This window comes from Rhinatrema bivittatum, chromosome 4 (genome assembly GCF_901001135.1).
Source record: "Rhinatrema bivittatum chromosome 4, aRhiBiv1.1, whole genome shotgun sequence".
In the NCBI taxonomy this organism is placed as follows: Eukaryota; Metazoa; Chordata; class Amphibia; order Gymnophiona; family Rhinatrematidae; genus Rhinatrema; species Rhinatrema bivittatum.
In genome coordinates, this window is record NC_042618.1 from 289,650,387 (window position 1) to 289,673,917 (window position 23,531).

The window sequence follows — 23,531 nt, forward strand, 5'->3', positions numbered from 1 at the left end:
ATTGTCAACATATTGTCTAGTTGCTGAAATCTGTAATTATCTTACTGACGTTATCCTTTCCTGCTATTTCTCTCTTTGCCCAGTTCAATCACCCTTGTTATTTGTAACTGCTTTTCTCCACACCTTAGATACAGTTAGAAGTTTTTTGCACCCCTGTTAGACTGTAAACCAGCATGATGTGATTGTATCATGAATGCCAGTATATAAAAAACTTAAATAAATAAATCAAACCAGTGGATGTTAAAAACTGATATTCTAAGCCTCCAATTCTAGCATCTAGGTCAGATGAGGCACCCACTGAAAAAGAACATAGCTGAGATACAGTCTGAGGCAAAGAGACTTCAGTTCTGATGACTACTCTCCAAATGTCTCTGAGTGAGATATCAACAGGCTCAGATGAGGCATCTCCAGATTCAAGTACCCATTTAACCTGAAGAAAAGTTACAACTTCTGGAACCAAAACTTGAGTAGCAGTTGAAGTACCTATAAAGGGGCATCAACTTGATAGTATCAGTACCTTTGGGTATTCGAGTTACTCACCCAAAAAGGAACAATTGCCTTTCTGGGCTCCAGCTGGCTGGGAACTCATAACTACTTCATGTGAGTCCATAATCAGCAAGAGGCTCCTAACTCCTCTATTTTTGATTAACTGAGGTAAGGGGGTGGAAAGCTCTCTTTGGGGCTTAAAGAACTTTCAGTCACTTCACTGCTGGGATTTACTAGAGCAGAAAAATGTTATTGTCTCAAATGAGCATCCATCGGTCCTCTCAATGAAGGTGATGTTGTTATAGGTAAAGCCACAATATTCTCTTTCCTCTTCCTTCCCATGCTCTCAACAGTGAAAGGGGAAAGGGAAAGCTTCCTTGGGGGTGCACCCATTTTGGTGCATGGCTTTGGTTGTGTGCCAGTGGTTGCACACCGTGGCACACTGGCTTTTCAAGGCCCCAGTGCTCAGGTAATAGAAACATAGAAATGACGGCAGAAGACCAAACGGCCCATCCAGTCTGCCCAGCAAGCTTTCACACTTTATTTTTTCTCACTCTCATACTTATCTGTTACTCTTGGCCTTTAGTTCCCTTTTGGTTCTATTTCCTTTCCACCCCCGCAATTAATGTAGAGAGCAGTGCTGGAACTGCTTCTAAGTGAAGTATCTAGCTTAATTGGTTAGGGGTAGTAACCACCGTAGAAGCAAGCTACACCCATGCTTATTTGTTTACCCAGCCTGTGCAATTCAGTCCTTGTTGGTTGTTATCTGAATATAAATCCACTTTTCTTCATTTCCCCCTGCCATTGAAGCAGAGAGCAACACTGGATATGCATTGAAAGTGTCGCGTCAGGCTTGTTTACATTGGAGTAGTAACCATCGTAACAAACAAGCTACTCCCCGCTTTTTTTGTGAATGGAAATCCTTTTTTCACATTTCTCTTGCCGTTGAAGCATAGAGCACTGTCGGAGTCGCATTTACCATGTGTATGTCTATTAGAGATGTGAATCTGAACCGGAATCTGTTCTGATTCCGGTTCCGATTCACATCATGTTTTTTTTTTGTCTCGCCCGATCGCGGTTTGTTTATCGGCTGCGCCCGAGCCGATAAACAAAAAACCCACCCGACCCTTTAAAACTAATACCTTAGCTTCCCCCACCCTCCCAACCCCCCCAAAAACATTTTACAGGTAACTGGTGGTCCAGTGGGGGTCCCGGGAGCGATCTCCCGCTCCCGGGCCATCGGCTGCCACTAATAAAAATGGCACCGATGGCCTTTGCTCTTACCATGTGACAAGGTATCTGTGCCATTGGCCGGCCCTGTCACATGGTAGGAGCACTGGATGGCCCACGCCATTTTTAAAGATGGTGCCAGCCATCCAGTGCTCCCTCCATGTGACAGGGGCCGGCCAATGGCACAGATATCCTGTCACATGATGTAAGGGCAAAGGGCCATCGGCGCCATTTTGATTAGTGGCAGCTGACGGCCCGGGAGCGGGAGATCACTCCCGGGACACCCACTGGACCACCAGGTACCTGTAAAAAAATTTTTGGAGGGGTCAGGAAGGTGGGGGAAGCTAAGGGATTAGTTTTAAAGGGTCGGGGTGGGTTTAGGGGTTATTTTTGTGTGCTGTTTTTCCCGCCCTCCCCCAAAATGATAAGAGAACCCCCACGAACAATTTTGTGGGGTTTTCATATAGTTTTGGGGGAGCCCCCGATTTCCGATGATTTTGAAAATATCGTACGATATTTTCAATCGTCTGAAGCCCAATTTACATCCCTAATGTCTATTGAATAAGGGTATTATCTCCAGGTAGTAGCAGTCTTCCCTGCAAGCCTCCCTCTCTTTCTTCACATCCTCTAGACTTTATGGATCCACAGTGTTTATCCCATGCCCCTTTGAAGTCCTTCACAGTTTTGGTCTTCACCACTTCCTCCGGAAGGGTGTTCCAGGCATCCACCACCCTTTCTGTGAAGAAATACTTCCTGACATTGGTTCTGAGTCTTCCACCTTGGAGCTTCAAATTGTGACCCCTGTTTCTGCTGATTTTTTTCCGACGGAAAAGGTTTGTCGTCTTTGGATCATTAAAATCTTTCAAGTATCTGAAAGTCTGTATCATATCACCTCTGTTCCTCCTTTCCTCCAGGGTGTACATAATTAGATTCTTCAATCTCTCCTCATAAGTCTTTCGATGAAGACCATCCACCTTTTTGGTCACCATTCTCTGAACCGCCTCCATCCTGTCTCTGTCCCTTCGGAGATATCGTCTCCAGAACTGAGCACAGTACTCCAGGTGAGGCCTCACCAAGGCCCTGTACAAGGGGATAATCACTTTCCTTTTTTTACTTGATATTCCTCTCTCTATGCAGTCCAGCATTCTTCTGGCTTTAGCTATCACCTTGTCACATTGTTTCCCCGACTTCAGATCGTTTGACACTATCACCCCAAGGTCTCTCTCCTGCTCCGTGCACATCAGCTGTTCACCCCCCATCGAATACAGTTCTTTCAGATTTCCGCACCCCATATGCATGACTCTGCATTTCTTGGCCTTGAATCTCAGCTGCCATATATTCGACCACTCTTCCAGCTTCCTCAAATCCCGTCTCATTCTCTCCACTCCTTCCGGCATGTCCACTTTGTTGCAGATCTTAGTGTCATCCGCAAAAAGACAAAACTTACCTTCTATCTTGTCCGCTATGTCGCTCACATAGATATTGAACAGGACCGGTCCCAACACCGATCCTTGTGGCACTCCGCTCAACACCGCTCTTTCTTCAGAGTAAGTTCCATTTACCAACACACATTGTCTTCTGTCCATCAACTAGTTTGCAATCCAGGCCACCAACTCGGCACTCACTCCTAAGCTTCTCATTTTATTCACCAGCCTCCTGTGCGGGACCATATCAAAAGCTTTGCTGAAATCCAAGAAGATGACATTGAGCGCTCTTCCTCTATCCAATTTCCTAGTCACCCAGTCAAAAAAGTCAATCAGATTTGTCTGACAGGATCTTCCCCTGGTGAATCCATGCTGCCTCTGGTCCAGCAATTCTCTTGACTGTAGATAGTTCACTATTCTTACTTTCAGCAGCGTTGCTGAGGAAATTCCATGTAGTATGGCCTGGGTTTAAATACCTGGTGTGTGATGTCATCAGGGAGTGCCATTGAGGTCTGCTCCTGCTGCGGGGCTTTCATTTAATGGTGTGTGCTGCACAAGGTCCCAACGCTGGAGATGATGGCATCCTGGCTGTGCAGAATGGCAATGCTGAGCAGGCTTGTCAGCATCGGGTGAGTGAGCCAGCCTGCAAGCCAGCAAATGTAACAGGTATTGAAGTAAACTCAGTCTGTGCAATAGATTGTGTGACAGACACTCATTCAGTATTAGAGTGGCACTGGTGACTGCTGATACAGTATCAATACTGTGATAGTAAACCTCCCCCCTCCCCAGGATCCACTTCTAATTCCATCATGCCACTGTGAAGAAAGGGAAGAGGAGGGAATGGCAGCAAGCAGAAAAATGGAAATGGTAAAAGATTTGGTGTTGCTAAAGAGCCAGCTCAGCTTGTCAGTACTAGTAGCAGCAGTAAAAAAGAGAGTCCTGCACCTAAACTTAAGACACTTTTTTTTTAGCTTCAGAAGTCCAGGAGTGGATGCTAGCTCATGCCATAAGAAATTAAAATTGGAAGAGCTTGTTCCACTGCTGGTTGTTCCTATCCCCTTTGATTTGGAGCAGGATCAAAAGGTGGGAGAGCCATCCAAGGATGGCATTAGCAGGGCAGGGGCAAGAGCAAAGGCAACAGAAGTACAACACCCAAAACCAGTAGCATGCTCCAACATGATTACTTCTTCTGAGGTATTTGAGCCAGTATTTTAAAAAACTGATTCTGAGGGAGAGTCATATCAGATTCTCTGAATCAGAATATATTGAACTAACAGCCAAAGAGAATTTGGGAGCTCTACACAGTAGCATCTTAACATCCAGTGAGGAGGTGGAGAAAATAAATGATACTGATGATGTTGAAAGCAACCCCCAGGAAGAACAGACAGTACAAGTAGAGAGAGTAAGTGACACTCCTGGCCTTTTTTTTTTTTTTATCATAGTCAACCCTCAACCTCAGCTCTAGTGCCAGGAGAAGTAGTAGCCTCCAAAGATGCAGAGAGTAGATCACGCAGCACATCCATGGCCTAGAGGCACTATAAAGTAAGGGAGGACTGGCATTATCCTTAGTGTATTCATTGCAGAAAGGCCATAAGTTGAAGGAAGACCCTGGAGCACCTGACAAATGCTGGTATGTAACATCACGATATGTTAGCATCAGGGAAGGGTGGCAGTACCAGCCTGGGGATCATTTCTGCGACTCAAAGAAGAAGCTTTAGTAAAGGGGTTGAAAAGGGTAACATTTTTACCAAGCTGAGTCCATGGCCCCTTCCATCAGTCAGGTGACAGGCCAACAGCCTCCTCCCATGCATCTTCAGTGGCAACTCATCAGAAGAAATCTGGTAGTGTTCTGTACCACTGTCCCAATACAGAATTCGCTGCTTACAGTGTTTAAAAGACTGTTTAAAAGACACTGTAAGCAGTGAATTATATATTGGCGAATTTCTGATTTTCAAGGAGTTAGTCATACAACCCTAAGGCGTAATGCAGATAAGCAAATATCTAGACTGACACACTTCATTTTTGAAGCAGTGTGAGTGGCTCGCACAACTAAGGCTTTTGTTTGACACTCTGTTGCTACATAAAAGAATGTTTATGTAGCTTCATAATCATCTGAAGCAACTTGAGCCCCTGATGCAGCCTTAATTGGCGAAACTCGGCCGGAGTCGGGCTCTATAATAAAATATAATAATACAATTTTTCCACGACATAAGGTGTCCCTCTCCTCTGTTTCATGCATCATCAGGTGGTCATTTGAGGTAGTCTTAAGGCCTTGGAAGGGGTATGAGTAATTCCATTATTTAAACCCAACCCAAATTCAAATACTTCTTATTGTAATCTTAAAAACACTATTTCTGTAAATGTACCATTCATCAGTACTTAAAGACATTATAATGCAATATAAAAATCTTTTTTTAGGTGACATAGCATACTTTCCCAGTTATTTTCTTTCAAGAATTCCAGGGTTGTTTTATTGAAAAAACACCCAAACAAATTGTAATTATATCTAGTATATTTATTTAACCTAATTAATCTCTTCTTTGGTCTCTGGTGATATGAAATGAAAAAACACCTTTTGATCAATTGAACTGATACAAAGTATTCTTACAGGATACAGAAGCAGACCAAACAACTTTGGAAAGAAAAACTCTCAGGAGAGCCATGTATTCAAGAGAAGCCAAAGCACAAATGGAGAATGAGGATGAAGGTATACTGCTTCTTCTGAAAAATGCACTGTGATAATGTAAACACAACAATCATCTGGTGTATTGAATCTCAGGCTGTCTGGTCTAAAATCTTGGCTCTGTTTTGTCGCTCACTCACTCTCTTACTCACTCTCCATTTTTCTTTCAATTTCCTAATTACTTCCACCTGCCCCGTACCCTACCCCCAACAACTAGATCCCTTGAAACTAAAATTAACAGTAAGATTTTCCCAAGAGTGACATCATCTCCTCTCTGGTTTCATGTGTCTCCACTGGAGCTCCTTTTGTTGGCTAGCTGCCCAAAATTTAACCTCTGTACTTCAGTGCTTTCTTGATTTTATATTAGTGGTTTCATTTCAATATTGTCCTTTATCCATTATCCCATTTCAAATATGCTTCACCCAATGACTTTACAACATTATGACCATTTTTTAAAACTCTTTATTATAGAATTTTACAGCATTCAATAACAACAAAGATCATTTACAACAGACAAAAGCAGTCATATGGTCACAAGTCCAAAAGCTTACAGCCAGCAGATATAATATACAGCAATCTATGCCATATAAAAAAAGTAAAGAAACTAAAGCAGCTTTATTTAGAGCTGCAGACCTGGAGATTAGAGATGTGGGCCATCCATTGCTCCTACCATGTGACAGGAGCCAGCCAATGACACTGATAGCCCCTGTCACATGGTAAGGGCAAAGGGCCATCGGCGCCATTTTGATTAGTGGCAGCTGATGGCCCGACAGTGGGACATCACTCCCGGGACCCCCACTGGACCACCAGGGACTTTAGGCAAGTTTTTTTTTTTGGGGGGGGGGGGGTCAGGAGGGTGGGGGATTGTAAATAATTAGATCTGAAGGGTTGGGGTGGGTTTGGGGGTGTTTTTTTCTGTGTGACCTTTCTCCCCCCCAAAACAATAAGAAAACCACATGAAATTTCGTGGGTTTTCCTATCATTTCAGGACCCCCCCGAACTGTGATGAAATAGGAAATATCATCTATATTTATTTATGTATTTATTTATTTAAAAATGTTTATATACCGCTTTTACAATTTGAGGATTAATCAAAATGGTTAACAATAAACATACATAAGAAATAAGATTACAATAAAGATAAAAAATAATTAAATAAACAAATAAATTACATAAAATTCAACCAAACACTAATAGACCAAACATGGTGCCTTCATAATATTGCAAATTATGTAGATGGATTGAATGGGGGGGGGGGGGGTCGGTCAGTGATGAAGAGAGTAGAGGTGCTGTATGGATGTTTTATGTTTGAGAATTGATCAGTGTACTATAAGCTTTCTGAAATAAGTAAGTTTTCAATGTTTTCTTAAATTGTTGTGTGGAAGGTATAAGGCAAAGAGAATCAGGAAGTGAATTCCACAGAATAGGGCCAGCTATTGAAAAAACCCTTTTTCTGGTTAATTCAAATCTGGCCAGTTTATGTCTAAGAGACTTTTTGAAATAGATCTAAGTTGTCTAGCAGGTTTATAAATACGAAGATTAGTACAAAGCCATGTTGATGATGCATTGTAAATAAGAGCATGGATGATAGTCAATATTTTATATTGAATTCTGTACTTAACCGACAACCAATGAAAAGAGAATAAAACTTTTCTACGAGAAGTGCTTGAAAGAATCAGAGCGGCTGAATTTTGGATTAATTGTAATGGATAAATTGCAGAATCAGATAGACCTAAGTGTAGTGCGTTGCAATAGTCCAGACCTGAGAATATCAAAGATTGTAGAACTGTACAAAAATCCTGAAGAAAGAGGAACAGTCAAATTCTTTTCAATAGATGTAATTTGAAGAAAGATTTTTTTGTAATGTTAGAAATATGATTAGACATAGAAAGGTCTGAATTATATATTATATGTAATTATATATTTCCTATTTCATCTAAAACGAATGCACATCCCTACTGGAGATAGAAGTCCCATACTTTATCATACTTGAAATTCTCCTCTTTAAGATCATACCTTTAATTTTTCAATATCTGCTATGTTGCATACCTGAGCACACCAAGGATTAAGAACATAAGAATTGCCATAATGGATCAGACCGAAGGTCCATCAAGCCTGTTTCCAACAGTGGCTGATCCAGGTCTCAAGTACCTGGCAAGATCCCAAACAGTAAATAGATCCCATGCTGCTATCATTCAGTGATAAGTAGTGACTATTCCCAAACGGGTAAATTTTAAATGGGCCACGAGCGTAAAAAACAGGGGTTACATGTGTGGCTGGGCCTTGCACGTACTGCGTGCATTTTCAAAGGGGCCCAGCCATGTTCGTCACCCCAGTTATGTGCAGAAGTGCCAGCCCCATGGAAAGGGGCGGTATGGGGGCAGGATGGTGCAGGCCATTTGCTGCTGTGCAGAGGAAGCGCGCACTGGCAGTTGGCCAGCGCGCGCAAGTTGCTTCAGCTCCAGAGGAGCAACAACTTACAAAATAAAAACAAAAAGATAAGGTAGATTAGGTTTAGGGGGTGGGGAGGAGAGGAGAAGGGTAAGGGAGGTTAGGTAGGTGTGTTGGAATGTTCCCTCCCAGTCCGCTTCTTAATTGGAGTAGACTGGGAGGGAACTGGGAGAGACCTGATCTCGTCACTGCATGTACGTTTTAAAAATTAGGCCCCCATGCGCGCACCACCCGCACATGTGCGCATGGATTATAAAATCAGGCGCGCATGTGTGCACGGCCCACCAACTTTATAACATGCACGCAAGTGTGCACCTTTTAAAATCTACCCCTAAGTCTACTAACTTAATAACAGTTTATAGACTTCTTCTCCAGGAACTTGTCCAAATCTGTTTTAAACACAGCTATGCTAACTGCCTTAATCACATCCTCCAGCAATGACTTCCAGAGCTTAATTGTGCATTGAATGAAGAAGAATTCTCCCCAATTTGTTTTGAATTTGCTACTTACTAACTTCATGGAGTGTACTCTAGTCTAATAGTCTTTTTATTTTTTGAAAGAGTAAATAACCAATTTATATTTACTCATTCTATTTCATTCTTGATTTTATAGACCCCCTATCATATCCCCCCTCAGCTGACTTTTCTCAAGCTGAACATCACTAACCTCTTTAGCCTTTCCTAATTGAGGAGCCATTCCATTCCCTTTATCATTTCGGTTCCCTTTGTACAATTTTCAATACACATATTGATTTTTTGAAATGTGTCAACCAGAACTACACATGGTACTCCACGTATGGCCTCATTATGGAGAGATACAGAGGCATTATGACATTCACCGTTTTATTTTCCATTAGATTTTCAAAAGATTGCAATTGTAAAGAGAGTTGTCAACAACAGCTGCCTGACCAAGGCCCTGTTTTTAACAGGAACCAATGACCCATCCCATTGTCCAAAGAAGGTCCAATAATGTATAATGTGAACTGAAATGCATAAAATGTCGGCTACTTTCTGTGCAACCTCCAACCAGAACTGTTGAACAATTTCACAGATTCACTGCATATGCAAATACATACTAGTCTCACCACAATCTTTCCATGTGGTATTTGCATCTGAAAAAAGTTTAACATAAGAAATAGGAGTATGATAAGTTTAATGTAGCAATTTAACCATAATCTCAACCCATCTATCACAAGTGAATATAAGGGAAGCAGAAATCAAGATAGCTTTCAAAGTTATGGGGTCTAAACCTAGGCCTAGGTCTTCATTCCAAACATTGATAAGGGAATGTGAGGTCACTGTTCTAAAACTTAGCAGCAAATATTCCATGGTATGGTATTGTCATACTTTTGGCAGAAGAATGCACATCTATCAAAAATCTTTCATATCAGTCAGAGGCCTGAGTGATTTGGTCAAGTCCAACCAACCAATGTTAGTCTCAATTACAAATAGTAGACATATGAATTAGGACTAAGATCATAATCCTTTTTTAACCATTGAAGGGTCTGATAAACATTATGGGCCGGTTTTCAAAAGGTTACGTGCGTCCGGCCTATTTTCAAAAGGCCCGGCAATGCACGTAAGTCTCGGGGCTTGCAAAAAGGGGCAGGGCATGGGCAGTCTGGGGTGGTCTGGGGCGGGGTGGGGGTGGGGTCAGTGACTTCTGGCACAGCGGCCATTTGCCGCTGTGTCAGAGATCGCGTGCTGGCAATTGGCCGGCACGCACAACTTGCGCCTGCCCGGAGGAAGGTGCAAAAGGTACAACAAAGGTTTTTTGGGGGTTAGAGTAGGGCTAGGGGGGGAAAGCTTAGGGGAAGGGGTGGGAAGGTCAGGTTAGGGGGAAGAGACGGGGTAAGACTGCGCGGCTCGGCACGCTCAAAGGGGTGCACTATTGTGCACCCCTTTGCGCGCTGACCCCAGATTTTATAATTCATGTGCACCTCCATGCCCAAGTTATAAAATCGGGTGTACATGTGCGTGCGCCAGGTAGCACGTGCACATGTACGCCCACGCGCAACCTTTTAAAATCTACCCCTATATTCCCAGAGGTGGGTGATATAAACAAGAACATTGTCTCTCCATTCTTTAAAAGCTGGAGAAAAAGTATATCCAGAGAGTTTTAGGGGCTATAGAGGATAGAACATCATACCCAAAAATTTGAACATCTACTTTCAGATCTGCAAAGGACTGGCTTTGCTAATGTGTCTACAATGTGAAAAATCAGAAGGGAAGAAGGGAAGTACCAGCAGTTAACTGAATAGCTTGCTCTTTTTCTAACTCTAGCTAAGATGCATCAGAATTATTGAGCCAGATCTTCAGGCTGACCAGTCTGGCTGCCCAATAATATAATCACAAATTAAGCACAGCCATACCTTCCTGACCCTTTAGTAACCATAGCCGGCTAGGTCTGATCCTAGCCCATCTGTGCTGCCATATAAATTTAGTAATGGATCTATGAAAGTCCATGAAAAGAAAATACTAGCTGGGATAGTGAAGAGACATGCTGAAATAATATAAGGAAGCATATTCATTTTTAGCAGGTTAATTCTGCTTGCCCAAGGCACTGATACATTTTCCCAGTCCAGTATATCTTGTTTCATTCCCTCAGTTAAAGTACCATAATTCTTTGAATAAAGATCCTTGAACTTACTAGGAATAAAAACACCCAGATATTTAAAGCCTTCCTTTGATCTAAAAAAGCTGATAGACAGTTACTTTAGCACCAACTGGGAAAAGTTCAGACTTGTCAAAATTAACCTTATACCCATAAAGTATGACACACCATAAATAGTCAGAAGTTCCAAAAAGGCTGGACAAGACTTCTATAAGTGTGTCATGCAAACAAGAATATTGTCAATGTATAGGGAAGTCCTCAGATCTCTCCCTTCAAACCCAAATCCTCAGATATCTGGGTGTTTGAAAAGAAGTGAAGGCAGAGGGCATTCCTGCCTAGTACTGTGTGAAATATTTTAAAAAAGGAGAGAGCTATTAATGATAATACATGCTCTAGGTCTTGTGAACATGGCTCAAATCAATACTAGCAACCTGTCTGGGATGACAGCATGGTTCAAAACTTCAAGCAAGAAAAACTAAGATAGCCTATCAAAGGCCTTTTCAGCATCCAGTGATACAACCAGGCTTGGGACACCTTTATGTCTGGCCAGGTGCAAAATGTTAGTCTGGTGTTAGATGTAGACACTACAGTAGGGGTGTGAATCGTGTGATCGATCGTCTTAACGATCGATTTTGGCTGGCGGGGAGGGAAATCTGATCGTCGTGGTTTTTTGTTTTTTTTAAATCGTTAAAAATCGTAAATCGGGGGAGGGCGGGAAAACCGACACACCAAAACAACCCTAAAACCCACCCCGAACTTTTAAAACAAATCCCCCACCCTCCCGAACCCCCCCCAAAATGTTTTAAATTACCTGGGGTCCAGTGGGGGGTCCCGGCGCGATCTCCAGCTCTCTGGCCATGGCTGCGTTGAGAAATGGTGCCAGTGGCCCTTTGCCCTTATCATGTGACAGGGCAGAGGTAGCGCTGGCGCCATTTTGGTTCCTGGCTCCCGACGTCACGCATGCAGGAGATCGCTCCTGGACCCCCGCTGGACCCCCAGGGACTTTTGGCCAGCTTGGGGGGGCCTCCTGACCCCCACAAGACTTGCCAAAAGTCCAGCGCGGGTCCGGGAGCGACCTCCTGCACGCGGGCCGTATTGCCAATCTTCAAAATGGTGCCGGCGCTACCTTTGCCCTCACTATGTCGACATAGTGAGGGCAAAATGGTGCTGGCGCTGCAAAATGGCTGCAAAATGGCGCCGGCGCTGGCGCTACCTCTTGCTTTTTTGCTGGCGCTACCTTTGCCCTCACTATGTCGACATAGTGAGGGCAAAGGTAGCGCCGGCGCCATTTTGAATATTGGCAATACGGCCCGAGTGCAGAAGGTCGCTCCCGGACCCCTGCTGGACTTTTGGCAAGTCTTGTGGGGGTCAGGAGGACCCCCCAAGCTGCCCAAAAGTCCCTGGGGGTCCAGCGGGGGTCCGGGAACGATCTCCTGCACTCGTGACGCCGGGTCACAGGAACCAAAATACCACCGGCGCTACCTTTGCCCTGTCATATGATAAGAGCAAAGGGCCACCGGTGCCATTTCTCTTAACGCAGCCGTGGCCAGAGAGTGGGAGATTGCACCGGGACCCCCCCACTGGACCCCAGGTAATTTAAAACATTTTGGGGGGTTCGGGAGGGTGGGGGATTTCTTTTAAAGGGTCGGGGTGGGTTTTAGGGTTGTTTTGGTGTGCCGGTTTTCCCGCCCTCCCCCCTCCTCCGATAAAATGATTTTTTTAACCTAAAAAACGAAGACGATCAGATTCCCCCCCCCCCCCCACTCAGCCAAAATCGATCGTTAAGACGATCGATCACACGATTCACATCCCTAGTGTTAATGCATGCAGTATTTTGTACTATGTTATCTCACCCTAGCTTCATGGTACCCTGTTATAGAGTCCATCAAGCTAGGGTGAGAGAACATAGTAGAAATGGTATCTTTGTGAGACTTTCCTCACTCCAGATGATATCAAATCTTTACCAAGGTATACTGTGCTGTTCATACATCTCACTCTACATGAGAAACTGGCCCCTAAACCCTAAACCACCACCAACACCTCACCTTGACCAGTTAGATGGCCCTCCTATAGATATATAAATACTTGACTACTATGAGGGCCTTGTAGATAGGTTCTCTCTCTCTCTCTCTCTCTCTCTCTCTCTCTCTCTCTCTCTCTCACTCACTCACACACACACACACACACACACATTTGCAGGGTGAGAAAAGTTTACTGCACCACATGAGACTATTGATGCAAAGTGGTAAGTTACTATGTGATGCAGTAATTCTAAAATTTCCCTAAACAGACTCCTTTTTCTTAACATGGGCGTTATCAATGCATTAATAATGCATTTTGATAAATCCAGGGGTAAATTTCTATCCAGCTCTATCCTAATATTTATACTTATCTGGTCACGTTTTTTTAGGTTTAGAAATTCTAGATCTTTTTTGTCTATTTACATTTAGCTGGCTATATCAGCGCTATCCAGCTTATTGAATATTTACTTCATAGTCTGCATGTAGATGTGTGAGGGAAGATTCTATAGCTCTAAAGGTATTTAATTACTACTGAATGAGATTTTTTAATAATTTTTTCTTCATTTTCCTCTTCTCTAGATCTCTGTCCCCTTCTGTTCTTCAACCCTCTTGCTTTTTTGCCATTTCTTTTCCACTTAGATTCCAACCCTTCCACTTCCCAATCTTTCATCACTTTTTAACCCATCCCCTCTACCTCTATTTGACTCTCTTATCTCCACCTTCCACCTATTTATCTCCCTCACCCCTTCATTTCACTTTCTATATTCATCCTTTCTCTCTCCCATCCTTCCATCCCTTTTTATATTTCTATCACTCAACAAACTCCCTCTCTTTTTTGTCTAACTGTCCATTACCATCCTTTCATGACATGTAATCTTGCTACTCCTTCTACTTTTCCATCTTTTTTTCTTCTGTCTTTCCATTGTTTCTCCTCATCTTCACTTCTCTGTCTCTTCCATATTAAACTACCTTCTCTTTCTTCCATTTCCATCTCCTCAAACTCTCTTTTTCATATTATGGGCCTGTTTTTCGAGGTGGGGTTAAGGTTGTGCTGCCCCTAAGCTTTTTTGGTATGTTTATCCCTCCCATTTTTAGCAGAGGGCACTTCTCTACTGAATGAGATTCAGCAGAGCTGGAATGCAGCACATCTTAGCCAACCTGCTACCTCTACATATTTGCTCATATGCACAGACATAATGGATGATGCCTATTGACAAATCCAGGGCTATGTTTTTCTCCTCCCCAATTCCTGTTTATCTCCTTTTCTGCTTCTATCCCTTCTTTCTCAATTTTCTCTCAGCCCCAATTGGAGTAGATCGGCAGAGGTTTGTCTCTCACCTTTCTTTTCACTATCCTTCTTTCTGACTCTGCATTTTCAGAACTCGCAGATCAATAATTTCCAAGTTGATTTTGCAATGCAGTTTGATACCAGAACTGCTAGTTTGCAGGCTTTGAAAATTGTTCAAGAGTCAGTAGAAAGAATTAAGAGAATTGAGGAAACATTGGAAATGTGTTCTCTCTGAATCAATAAATAGGGGTGAAAAAAAAGGCTGAGGAAGGAAGACTCAACATTTGGGTAGAAGAAAAGAAGATAGAAGTAATAATGGGGATGGCCTTCCACTGCTCTAATGGGATAAAGGATATAAACTATTTTTGTAGTTGCTTGGAATGAGATCCTATGACTGTACTAGCAGCTACTACACTTTGTAAGAGAGAAGTAGACATTGAAGGAAGAGGGAAAGGGGGAGGGGGGAGAGATGTAAAAGAAATGAGAACTGCAATAGCATTGTCCATAGACTTGGATACAGCTGCATGATTTCTACCAGCAGTTAAAAGAATTTTCTTTTGACTAGTGCACGATAGGGGTGTGCATTCGTTTGCAACATATATTCGTTGTATTCTTGGGGGTCATGAAATATATGGTGAACCCCCACAAATACAACGTATCACTAACGAATAAACCCCCCCCTCCTGACCCCCCCCCCAAAGACTTGTCACATGGTAGGGACAATGGACGGCCGGCGCCATCTTGTGCTGCTACCATGTGACAGGGGCCGACCAATGCCACCGGTAGCCCCTGTGACATAGTAAAGGCAAAGGCTATCGGCGCCATTTTGAATACTGGCAGACGATGGCCCGAGTGCAGGAGATCGCTCCAGGACCCCCGCTGGACCACCAGGGACTTTTGGCAAGTCTTGGGGAGATTTAGATGAATAGTATAGTTAAAAAGATGTCAAAACAGTACTTTTCTTCAATATTTATTGCTGCTAAGGAATAGCATGAAAAGAGCCAAGTCTGGAATGTTTTCAGAAAACAGAATGATTATATAAACACTTTGGGGCGGATTTTAAGAGCCCTGCTCGCCGGTGAGCCTATTTTACATAGGCTCACCGGCGCGCGCAGACCCCGGGACTCGCGTAAGTCCCGGGGTTCTCCAAGGGGGGCATGTCGGGGGCGGGCCCTGTCGTCACGGCGTTTTCGGGGCGTGCCGGGAGTGTTCCGGGGGCGGGCCCGGGGGCGTGGCTACGGCCCGGGGCGGTCCGGGGGTGTGGCCACGCCCTCCGGACCCGCCCCCAGGTCGTGGCCCGGCGCGCTAGTGGCCCGCTGGCGCGCGGGGATTTACGTCTCCCTCCGGGAGGCGTAAATCCCCCAACAAAGGTAAGGGGGGGTTTAGACAGGGCCGGGCGGGTGGGTTAGGTAGGGGAAGGGAGGGGAAGGTGAGGGGAGGGCAAAAGAAAGTTCCCTCCGAGGCCGCTCCGATTTCGGAGTGGCCTCGGAGGGAACGGGGGTAGGCTGCGCGGCTTGGCGCGCGCCGGCTATACGGAATTGATAGCCTTGCGCGCGCCGATCCAGGATTTTAGCGGATACGCGCGGCTACGCGCGTATCTACTAAAATCCCGCGTACTTTTGCTGGCGCCTGATGCGCCAGCAAAAGTACGCCTATTCGCGCGGTCTGAAAATCTACCCCTTTGTGAAGAGCTGACATGCTTAAGTAAGTGCATTTTTCTAAACAAAGTTTGTGTGCTGCTGCAATAACATCAATTAAATTAATCAAGTCTGTGGTCCACAGAGGAGGAGGAGGAGGAAGATGAAGATGATAACATGTCAACAGTGATGAGACTTAGAACAAAAATGCCTTGGAGGACCTGCTGGAGATACCTGACCTCTGGAGGCTTTCTCTTGCTGTTTCTCATGATCTTCTCCAAGCTCTTGAAGCACTCTGTCATTGTGGCCATAGACTATTGGCTGGCTAACTGGACATCTAATACCAATAAATCATCAGAGTTTTCCGGTCTCATGAACAGCACAGCAAACATTACTAGAAACATCACAGGGATGGATGAGGTAAGCAAAGATAGTGAGGGGTTAGGTGAAGAAAAATCAGTGTTTCTATCTCATTCTCTATGGCATCTTTAAATGTAAATATGAATGTTGCAAATTTAGTAATATTTGAAAAAATGGTGAGAAAAAACATTTTTTTAAAACTATGGGCTCAGATTCAAACCAGATCAAAAATGACATGGAGTATCTAAAAAAGGAATAAATATTCAAAGGGATTTCATGCATTAGTAGCATGTACATGTATATATACTATTTTATAGAGATGTGAATTGTATCATCGATCGTCTTAACGATTGATTTTGGCTTGGGGGGGGGGGAGGGAATCGGATCGTCGCGGTTTTAGGTTTGTAAATATCGTTTGAATCGTGTTTTAGTGTGCCGGGAAAACCGGCACACTAAAACAACCCTAAAACCCACCCCGACCCTTTAAAATAAATCCCCCACCCTCCCGAACCCCCCCCAAAATGCCTTAAATTACCTGGGGTCCAGAGGGGGGGGGGTCCCGGTGTGATCTTTTACTCTCGGGCCTCCAGCGCCAAAATGGCGCAGGCGCTACCTGTCATATAACAGGGCAAAGTTAGCGCCTGCGCCATTTTGTTTTTTGTCCCCCGACGTCAAGAGCGCAGAAGATCGCTCCCGGACCCCCGCTGGACCCCCAGGGACTTTTGGCAGGCTTGGGGGGGCCTCCTGACCCCCACAAGACTTGCCAAAAGTCCAGCGGGGGTCCGGGAACGACCTCCTGCAGTCGAATCGTGTTGCCGTACGGCCGGCGCCATTTTGTGCAAAATCGTGTTGCCGTACAGCCGGCACCATTTTGTGCAAAATGGCGCCGGCCGTACGGCAACATGATTCGACTGCAGGAGGTCGTTCCCGGACCCCAGCTGGACTTTTGGCAAGTCTTGTGGGGGTCAGGAGGCCCCCCCAAGCTGGCCAAAAGTCCCTGGGGGTCCAGCGGGGGTCCGGGAGCGATCTTCTGCGCTCTGACGTCGGGGGACAGGAACCGAAATGGCGCCGGCGCTACCTTTGCCCTGTCATATGACAGGGCAAAGGTAGCGCCGGCGCCATTAATGCAGACGTGGCCCGAGAGTGGAAGATCACACCGGGACCTCCCCACTGGACCCAAGGTAATTTAAAGCATTTTGGGGGGGTTCGGGAGGGTGGGGGATTTATTTTAAAGGGTCGGGGTGGGTTTTAGGGTTGTTTTAGTGTGCCGGTTTTTTCGCCCTCCCCCTTCCCCTCCCCCTTCCCCCGATTTACGATTTTTGACGATAAATCGGGGGAATTCCTATTATATATCGCCTGTAACGATTTTTGACGATTTAAAATATATCGGACGATATTTTAAATCGTCAAAAAACGATTCACATCCCTACTATTTTATAATGTCAAGCTATGCATGTATTTTCCATTTAATGCTTATATTTTACTTGGAAATAAAGGAGTGGGCATGAGGTGTTTGGAGGTGGGGTTCAGGAATATATGTGGTAGTTTCTATTTTGTAAGAGATATCGGCTGAATTTTAAAATGGCCACGCACGCAAATATTGGTACTTATGCGCATGGCCGGGCCCTGCGTGCACTGTACACATTTTCAAAAGGGCCCGGCCACGCTCATAAGGGCCGATATATGCACAGTTGCCGAGTCCTGAAAAAGGGGGTGGGCCGGGGGCATGGTCTGGATGGGGAGGGACTGGGCGGCACAGAGGCCGACCAGGATAAACTACTTCTGCTCCAGAGGAGCAGTAAGTAAGAAAATACAAAATTTGTGAGTAGGTAGGTAGGGGTTAAGGGTTGGGGTGGGAAGGGGAAGAAAGGTTGGGCAGGGGGATAGGGAAGTTCCCTCCCAGTCCGCTCCTTAATTGGAGTGGACTGTGAAGGAACGGGGGAAGGCCTGATTACATCGCTGTGTAACTTACTAAAATTTCCCCCTGTGTGCGCCGCCCACACATTCACATGCGGATTATAATATCCGGTGTGCATGTGCGCACGGCCCGTGGATTTTATAACATGCACGTGCTGGTGTGCGCATGTTATAAAATCCACGTGTCCATATGAGTGTGCCAGGAACCGCGCACACCTTTTAAAATCTACCCCTAAATGGGTATGAATTATGGAACTTATACACTTTTACACCTTACTAATTGACTCACACAAGTCTGAAGCTTTTGGGTGGGAGGTCTTGGTGAACTGGAGTTCAGGGTGATAGACGGTCTAGGTCAGAGATGACCAATTCCAGTCCTCGAGAAACACAAAACCAAGTTTTCAGGATACCCACAATGAACATGCATGAGATGTATTTGCAAACAATGGATGCAGGGCATGGTAATCTATCTCATGCATGTTCATTGTGGATATCTGGAAAACCTGGTCTGTTTGTTATTCTTGAGGACTGGAGTGGCCACCCCTGGTTTAGGTGAACTGGCAGAGGTATCTGCGAACTGGTGATTTCAGGTATATGTGCAAGTATTTTCAAAATTGGATATGTGCATTCTTTATAAATACCTTCCTCTTTTTATAAAATAGGTAGAGAAAGAATGCATTTTCTTGCATTGGAAATATTTGTGCATAATGAGACATACCGTAGGCAGGAGCTGCACAGTTGTTAAATACTATGCATTTCTGCTCCAAAAGTGTGGGCTTATGTTTTAGTACATGAATACTTTTTCAATCTATTTAATTAACATATGCAGGTATAGCTCTTACAAAATAGAGATGAGTGCACGTAATTCTGAACCCCATACTGGAACGTCCCTAGCTTACTCCTACCCTGCCCTTTTTCCCAGAGTAAAATGTATACATGAAAAGAAAAATATACACATAGGGCCAGATTTTAAAAACTACGCGTGGGTGTAGATTTGTGCGTGTGTAACCCTTGAAGTTCAATTTTCTTTATGACTCCTTGTGTCTGAAACCTGCACTTTGATTCCCAACCCAGTATCAGAAATGAATCCACACGCTCTTTAGTGAGTAACAGTTTTATCTTTACTGGAATGAATGACTGAAATAAATCTGTTCACTTCCTAAGCATCTGCATTTGTCATATAAACACATGTATATAGTACAAGAGAAAACTCAACTTTGTCATAAACTCATGTTAAGTATTTCAACCAGAATCAGCATGTGATATAGCACCCAACCTTAAGCAGTCTCTGAACAAGCAAAATCCCAGATTGTATCCTACTGTGTGTCCATTTGAATTTAGAGCTGAAGAGGGCGTCAGTACTGCTCTTTGCTTCAACTGTCAAATCCACAATACAGCAGCCTCTATCCGAAAGAAGAGCTTCAAATCCTGACAGGGCACAGTTCAACTACTCCCAAGTCGTCCACAGCAGGGTTCCAGAAAAGAGAACCTTAATCAGCACAGATAATATTTATTAGTTCAGAGCAGGGCAGGAACTCTGTTCAGGCTGAGCAGTGATCTGTTCGCACATGCTCAATACAATCCAATTTTTATAAATCTCTTTAGGTAAAGTAAAAAAACAACTTCAATACATCTCAAAACAATGTTAACTAACATAAATACATTACACATGAATACAATTATAGAGGGCTGCTCACCTTAATCAGCACAGATAATATTTATTAGTTCAGAGCAGGGCAGGAACTCTGTTCAGGCTGAGCAGTGATCTGTTCGCACATGCTCAATACAATCCAATTTTGAATCTCCTTTCCCCCCCTCAGCTCTTAAAGAGACAGCACTCTATTGTCAGTCTTTTCATGTCACAATGATGATTCAACATTTCTCTGCCCTAGTTCTTAGAGGTATGTTACATGGTCCCCTCCTAAAACCTGACGTCCCCGGCAGGTATTTATGTCCACAGCTTATATATTAACTCTGTTTGTTTGCTCAATATCTCTTGCATCATACTACTTAGTTGCTGCATGGATATACACGCCTCTAATGGATTCCTTGAATATGACTGTCTCAATATGTTGTGGCTGTGCAACCCCTTGGGCAATTGCACTTCAAAGTCATCAAATCTACTAGGCAGTCTCCTTGGTCTCTGCGATCTTTGAGGTAACGGTAGAAGTCCTATTTTGGTCATTGATTCATCAAGAGTTTTCCTCTTCCCCGAGGAGGATGCATGCTGTTCTTCATTGACTGAGCTGTTCAAATCGCATGAATTGTTATGATTTACTGGTATACTAACTTCCACAGGATCCTCTTCCCATGACTCTGGATGAAACTCCTCCGCATTAGGATTTAATGTTCCATTTGACTGAATTTCACCAGTAATTGGACTCTCTTCCAGTTCAGCTGGATCTGAACTTCCGCTCTCCATGATAGAGCCATCCATACTATCCTCAGCGTCCTCCTTCTGCTTTTTCATCAATTGCTTGGTACTATTGAATGGTTCACAGTGAATATCAGCCTCTTCTCTTCCAGAAATAAATCCACAGGGGCGCAGTAGATCCCTGTGTAACGTCCTTTCGGGTCCATCCCCTGTTTCTGGCTTCACCACATAGACTGGTATACCTTCAATTTGTTTTACCACAATATACACTGAAGACTCCCACCGATCAGCCAATTTGTGCTTGCCCCTCAACTTCACATTCTTGACCAATACTCTATCACCCTCTTCCACTGAGGATGGCATTACTTTCGCATCCCATCTGCGTTTGTTGGCTAGTTGATGTTTCTCAGCTTCCTGAGTAGCCAGCTCGTATGCATACTTCAGCCTCTGACGTAACTCTCGTATATATTGGTGATGAGTTTTAGCACTATGACCCACTGGACTGATGCCGAAGCATAAGTCTATTGGAAGTCGAGGTTCTCTTCCAAACATGAGAAAAAACGGAGACATTCCAGTACTGTCATTCCGAGTACAATTATAGGCATGTACTAGTGGCCGAACATATTTTCTCCAATGTTCCTTACGCTTATCCTCTAATGTACCCAACATTTCTATTAAGGTTCTATTGAAGCGTTCTATGGGATTTCCTCGAGGGTGATATGGAGTGGTTCTGGATTTAGTGCCTGCTATTCTGCATAGCTCTGAAATGAATTCAGATTCAAAATTGGCTCCTTGGTCACTATGGATTTGTTTTGGAAATCCATAGTGGCAGATGAAATTCTCCCACAGGGTAACAGCAACAGTTCTTGCGGTCTGATCTCTAGTGGGATATGCCTGAGCATACTTAGTAAAGTGATCCGTGACTACCAAAACATTTCGTGTATCCTTGTCGTCAGGCTCTAAGGTGAGGAAGTCAATGCAAACTAGCTCCATGGGGGCGTAAGCTTTTATATTTACCAAGGGGGCTGCTTTTTCTGCCCTAGCTTTTCTCCGCACACATCTTTCGCATGTCTTCACCCATTGCTCTACCCCATGTGCCATTCTCGGCCAATAAAAACGTGCACGTGCTAAGTCCAAGGTCCGTTCACAACCCAGATAGCCAGTTTCATCATGTACCCCCTCCAGAGCTCTCTGACGATATTTTCTTGGAATCACAAGTTGTTGGTGTGGTCCTCCACTCCTCATCACTTTTCTGAAAAGTACTCCCTCTTGAAGACATAGTTTTTGCCATTCTCTGAAGAATAATCGCGATTCTGGATGCTCCCGATTCCTGTCTCGATCTTCAAATTTCTCACCTCTCTCCAGCATCATTATGACTTGGGATAAACATGGGTCTTCCCTCTGGAACACTCTCCAGTCACCCAGGGTAAACCCAGGTAGGGTGGGTTGTCCAGGCCACAGGTCCGGGTCATCAAAATCATCTGGAACAGCATCTCCTCCTGCAGGTAAGATTTCCACCAAGGCACCAGGACTGCACTCAAACTTGGAAGTAGAATGAGGTGTAATGGGAGTGTCGTAGTCTCCCGAATCTTCTGAAATATGTGTCAAAATAGAGACATCATGCTTCTGGAATGCCGCCTTACATATTACCTTAGATAGAGTGTCCATTCCTTCTTGATCTGTCTTCACACGAGATAGCATCTTGGCAACCCTCTCCTCATATTTCAAAAATTCTTCATCATCTTCTTCAGGATCATGTGGTCTCCTAGACAACCCGTCAGCATCTATATTGGCTTTACCAGATTTGTATCCGATGTCAAAGTTGTACAGGGAGAGGGATGCTAACCATCGATGACCTGTGGCATCCAGTTTAGCAGTCGTCAGGACGTACGTCAGAGGGTTATTATCTGTCACTACTTTAAACTCTGCACCATATAGATAATCATGAAATTTTTCACAAACTGCCCATTTAAGGGCTAAAAATTCCAATTTGTGGATAGGGTAATTCCGTTCACTTTTAGTGAGCCCACGACTGGCATATGAAATCACTCGCAGTTTTCCTTCTTGAATTTGGTAAAGTGCAGCGCCTAGCCCTGTAGTGCTGGCATCAGTGTGTAATACATAAGGTAGCTTCCAATTTGCGAAAGCCAACACAGGGGCAACCATGAGTTTTTCCTTTATAATTTCGAATGCTTTCTGACATTCTGAGGTCCACTGCGTACCCAATAGCTGCTGACTTTGAATCCAGGCTTCTTTCCTATCCTTTCGACTGTTTGTTAGTCCCACCAACAGATTACTGAGCGGCTTCACCAAGCGTGAGTATTGATTCACGAATCTTCGGTAATAGCCCGCAAATCCTAGAAAAGATCGCAGCTCTCTAATGTTTTTAGGTTGTGGCCACTTAGTAATGGCTGAAATTTTCTCTTCATCAGGGAGCACCCCCTTCTCTGAGATATGATGACCCAAATATTTCACTGACTTCTGAAAGAATTTACATTTAGATGGAGAGAGCTTCAATCCGCATTTCAACAGTCATTGTAACCCCCTCATCAATCGGTCCTCATGCTCTTCCAGTGTGTCCGAGAATATTATAAGATCATCCAAAAAGGCCACAACTTCATGTAGATTAATATCAGTCATTACTTTCTCTATCATTCTTTGAAAACTTGCTGGAGCATTTGTCAGTCCTTGAGCCATTCTCTTAAATTGCCAGTTTCCAAAGGGCGTGGTGAATGCAGTTTTAGGCCTATCCATTTCTTCTACCTCAATCTGATAGTACCCACTCTTGAGATCTAGTACTGAGAACCACTTGCTACCTGATAGGAGAGTGAATGTCTCCTCAATTCGAGGCAACGGATAGGAGTCTTTTCTGGTTATGTTGTTCAATTTACGATAATCAACAACCATCCTCAAGGTACCATTCTTCTTTCTAACCAATACCACAGGTGAAGCATAAGGGCTATCAGATTCCTCAATCACTCCTGTGGCTAATAGCTCCTTCAGGTGCTGCCTGAGATCCTCAAAGTCAGCTGGGGATACCTGACGTG

At 44.1% G+C, this 23,531-nt stretch overlaps 1 protein-coding gene across 2 annotated transcripts in view; it reads left to right on the forward strand.

The window, feature by feature from the left end:
- The window catches only part of ABCC9 (ATP binding cassette subfamily C member 9), a 976,112-nt gene that overhangs the window by 549,227 nt on the left and 403,354 nt on the right, over positions 1–23,531 (forward strand). For both annotated transcript variants that reach the window (XM_029600177.1, XM_029600176.1), the window contains exons 23-24: positions 5,751–5,847; positions 15,979–16,253. In XM_029600177.1, the coding sequence (XP_029456037.1) occupies positions 5,751–5,847; positions 15,979–16,253 (372 nt within the window). The remainder of the gene's footprint in view (positions 1–5,750; positions 5,848–15,978; positions 16,254–23,531) is intronic.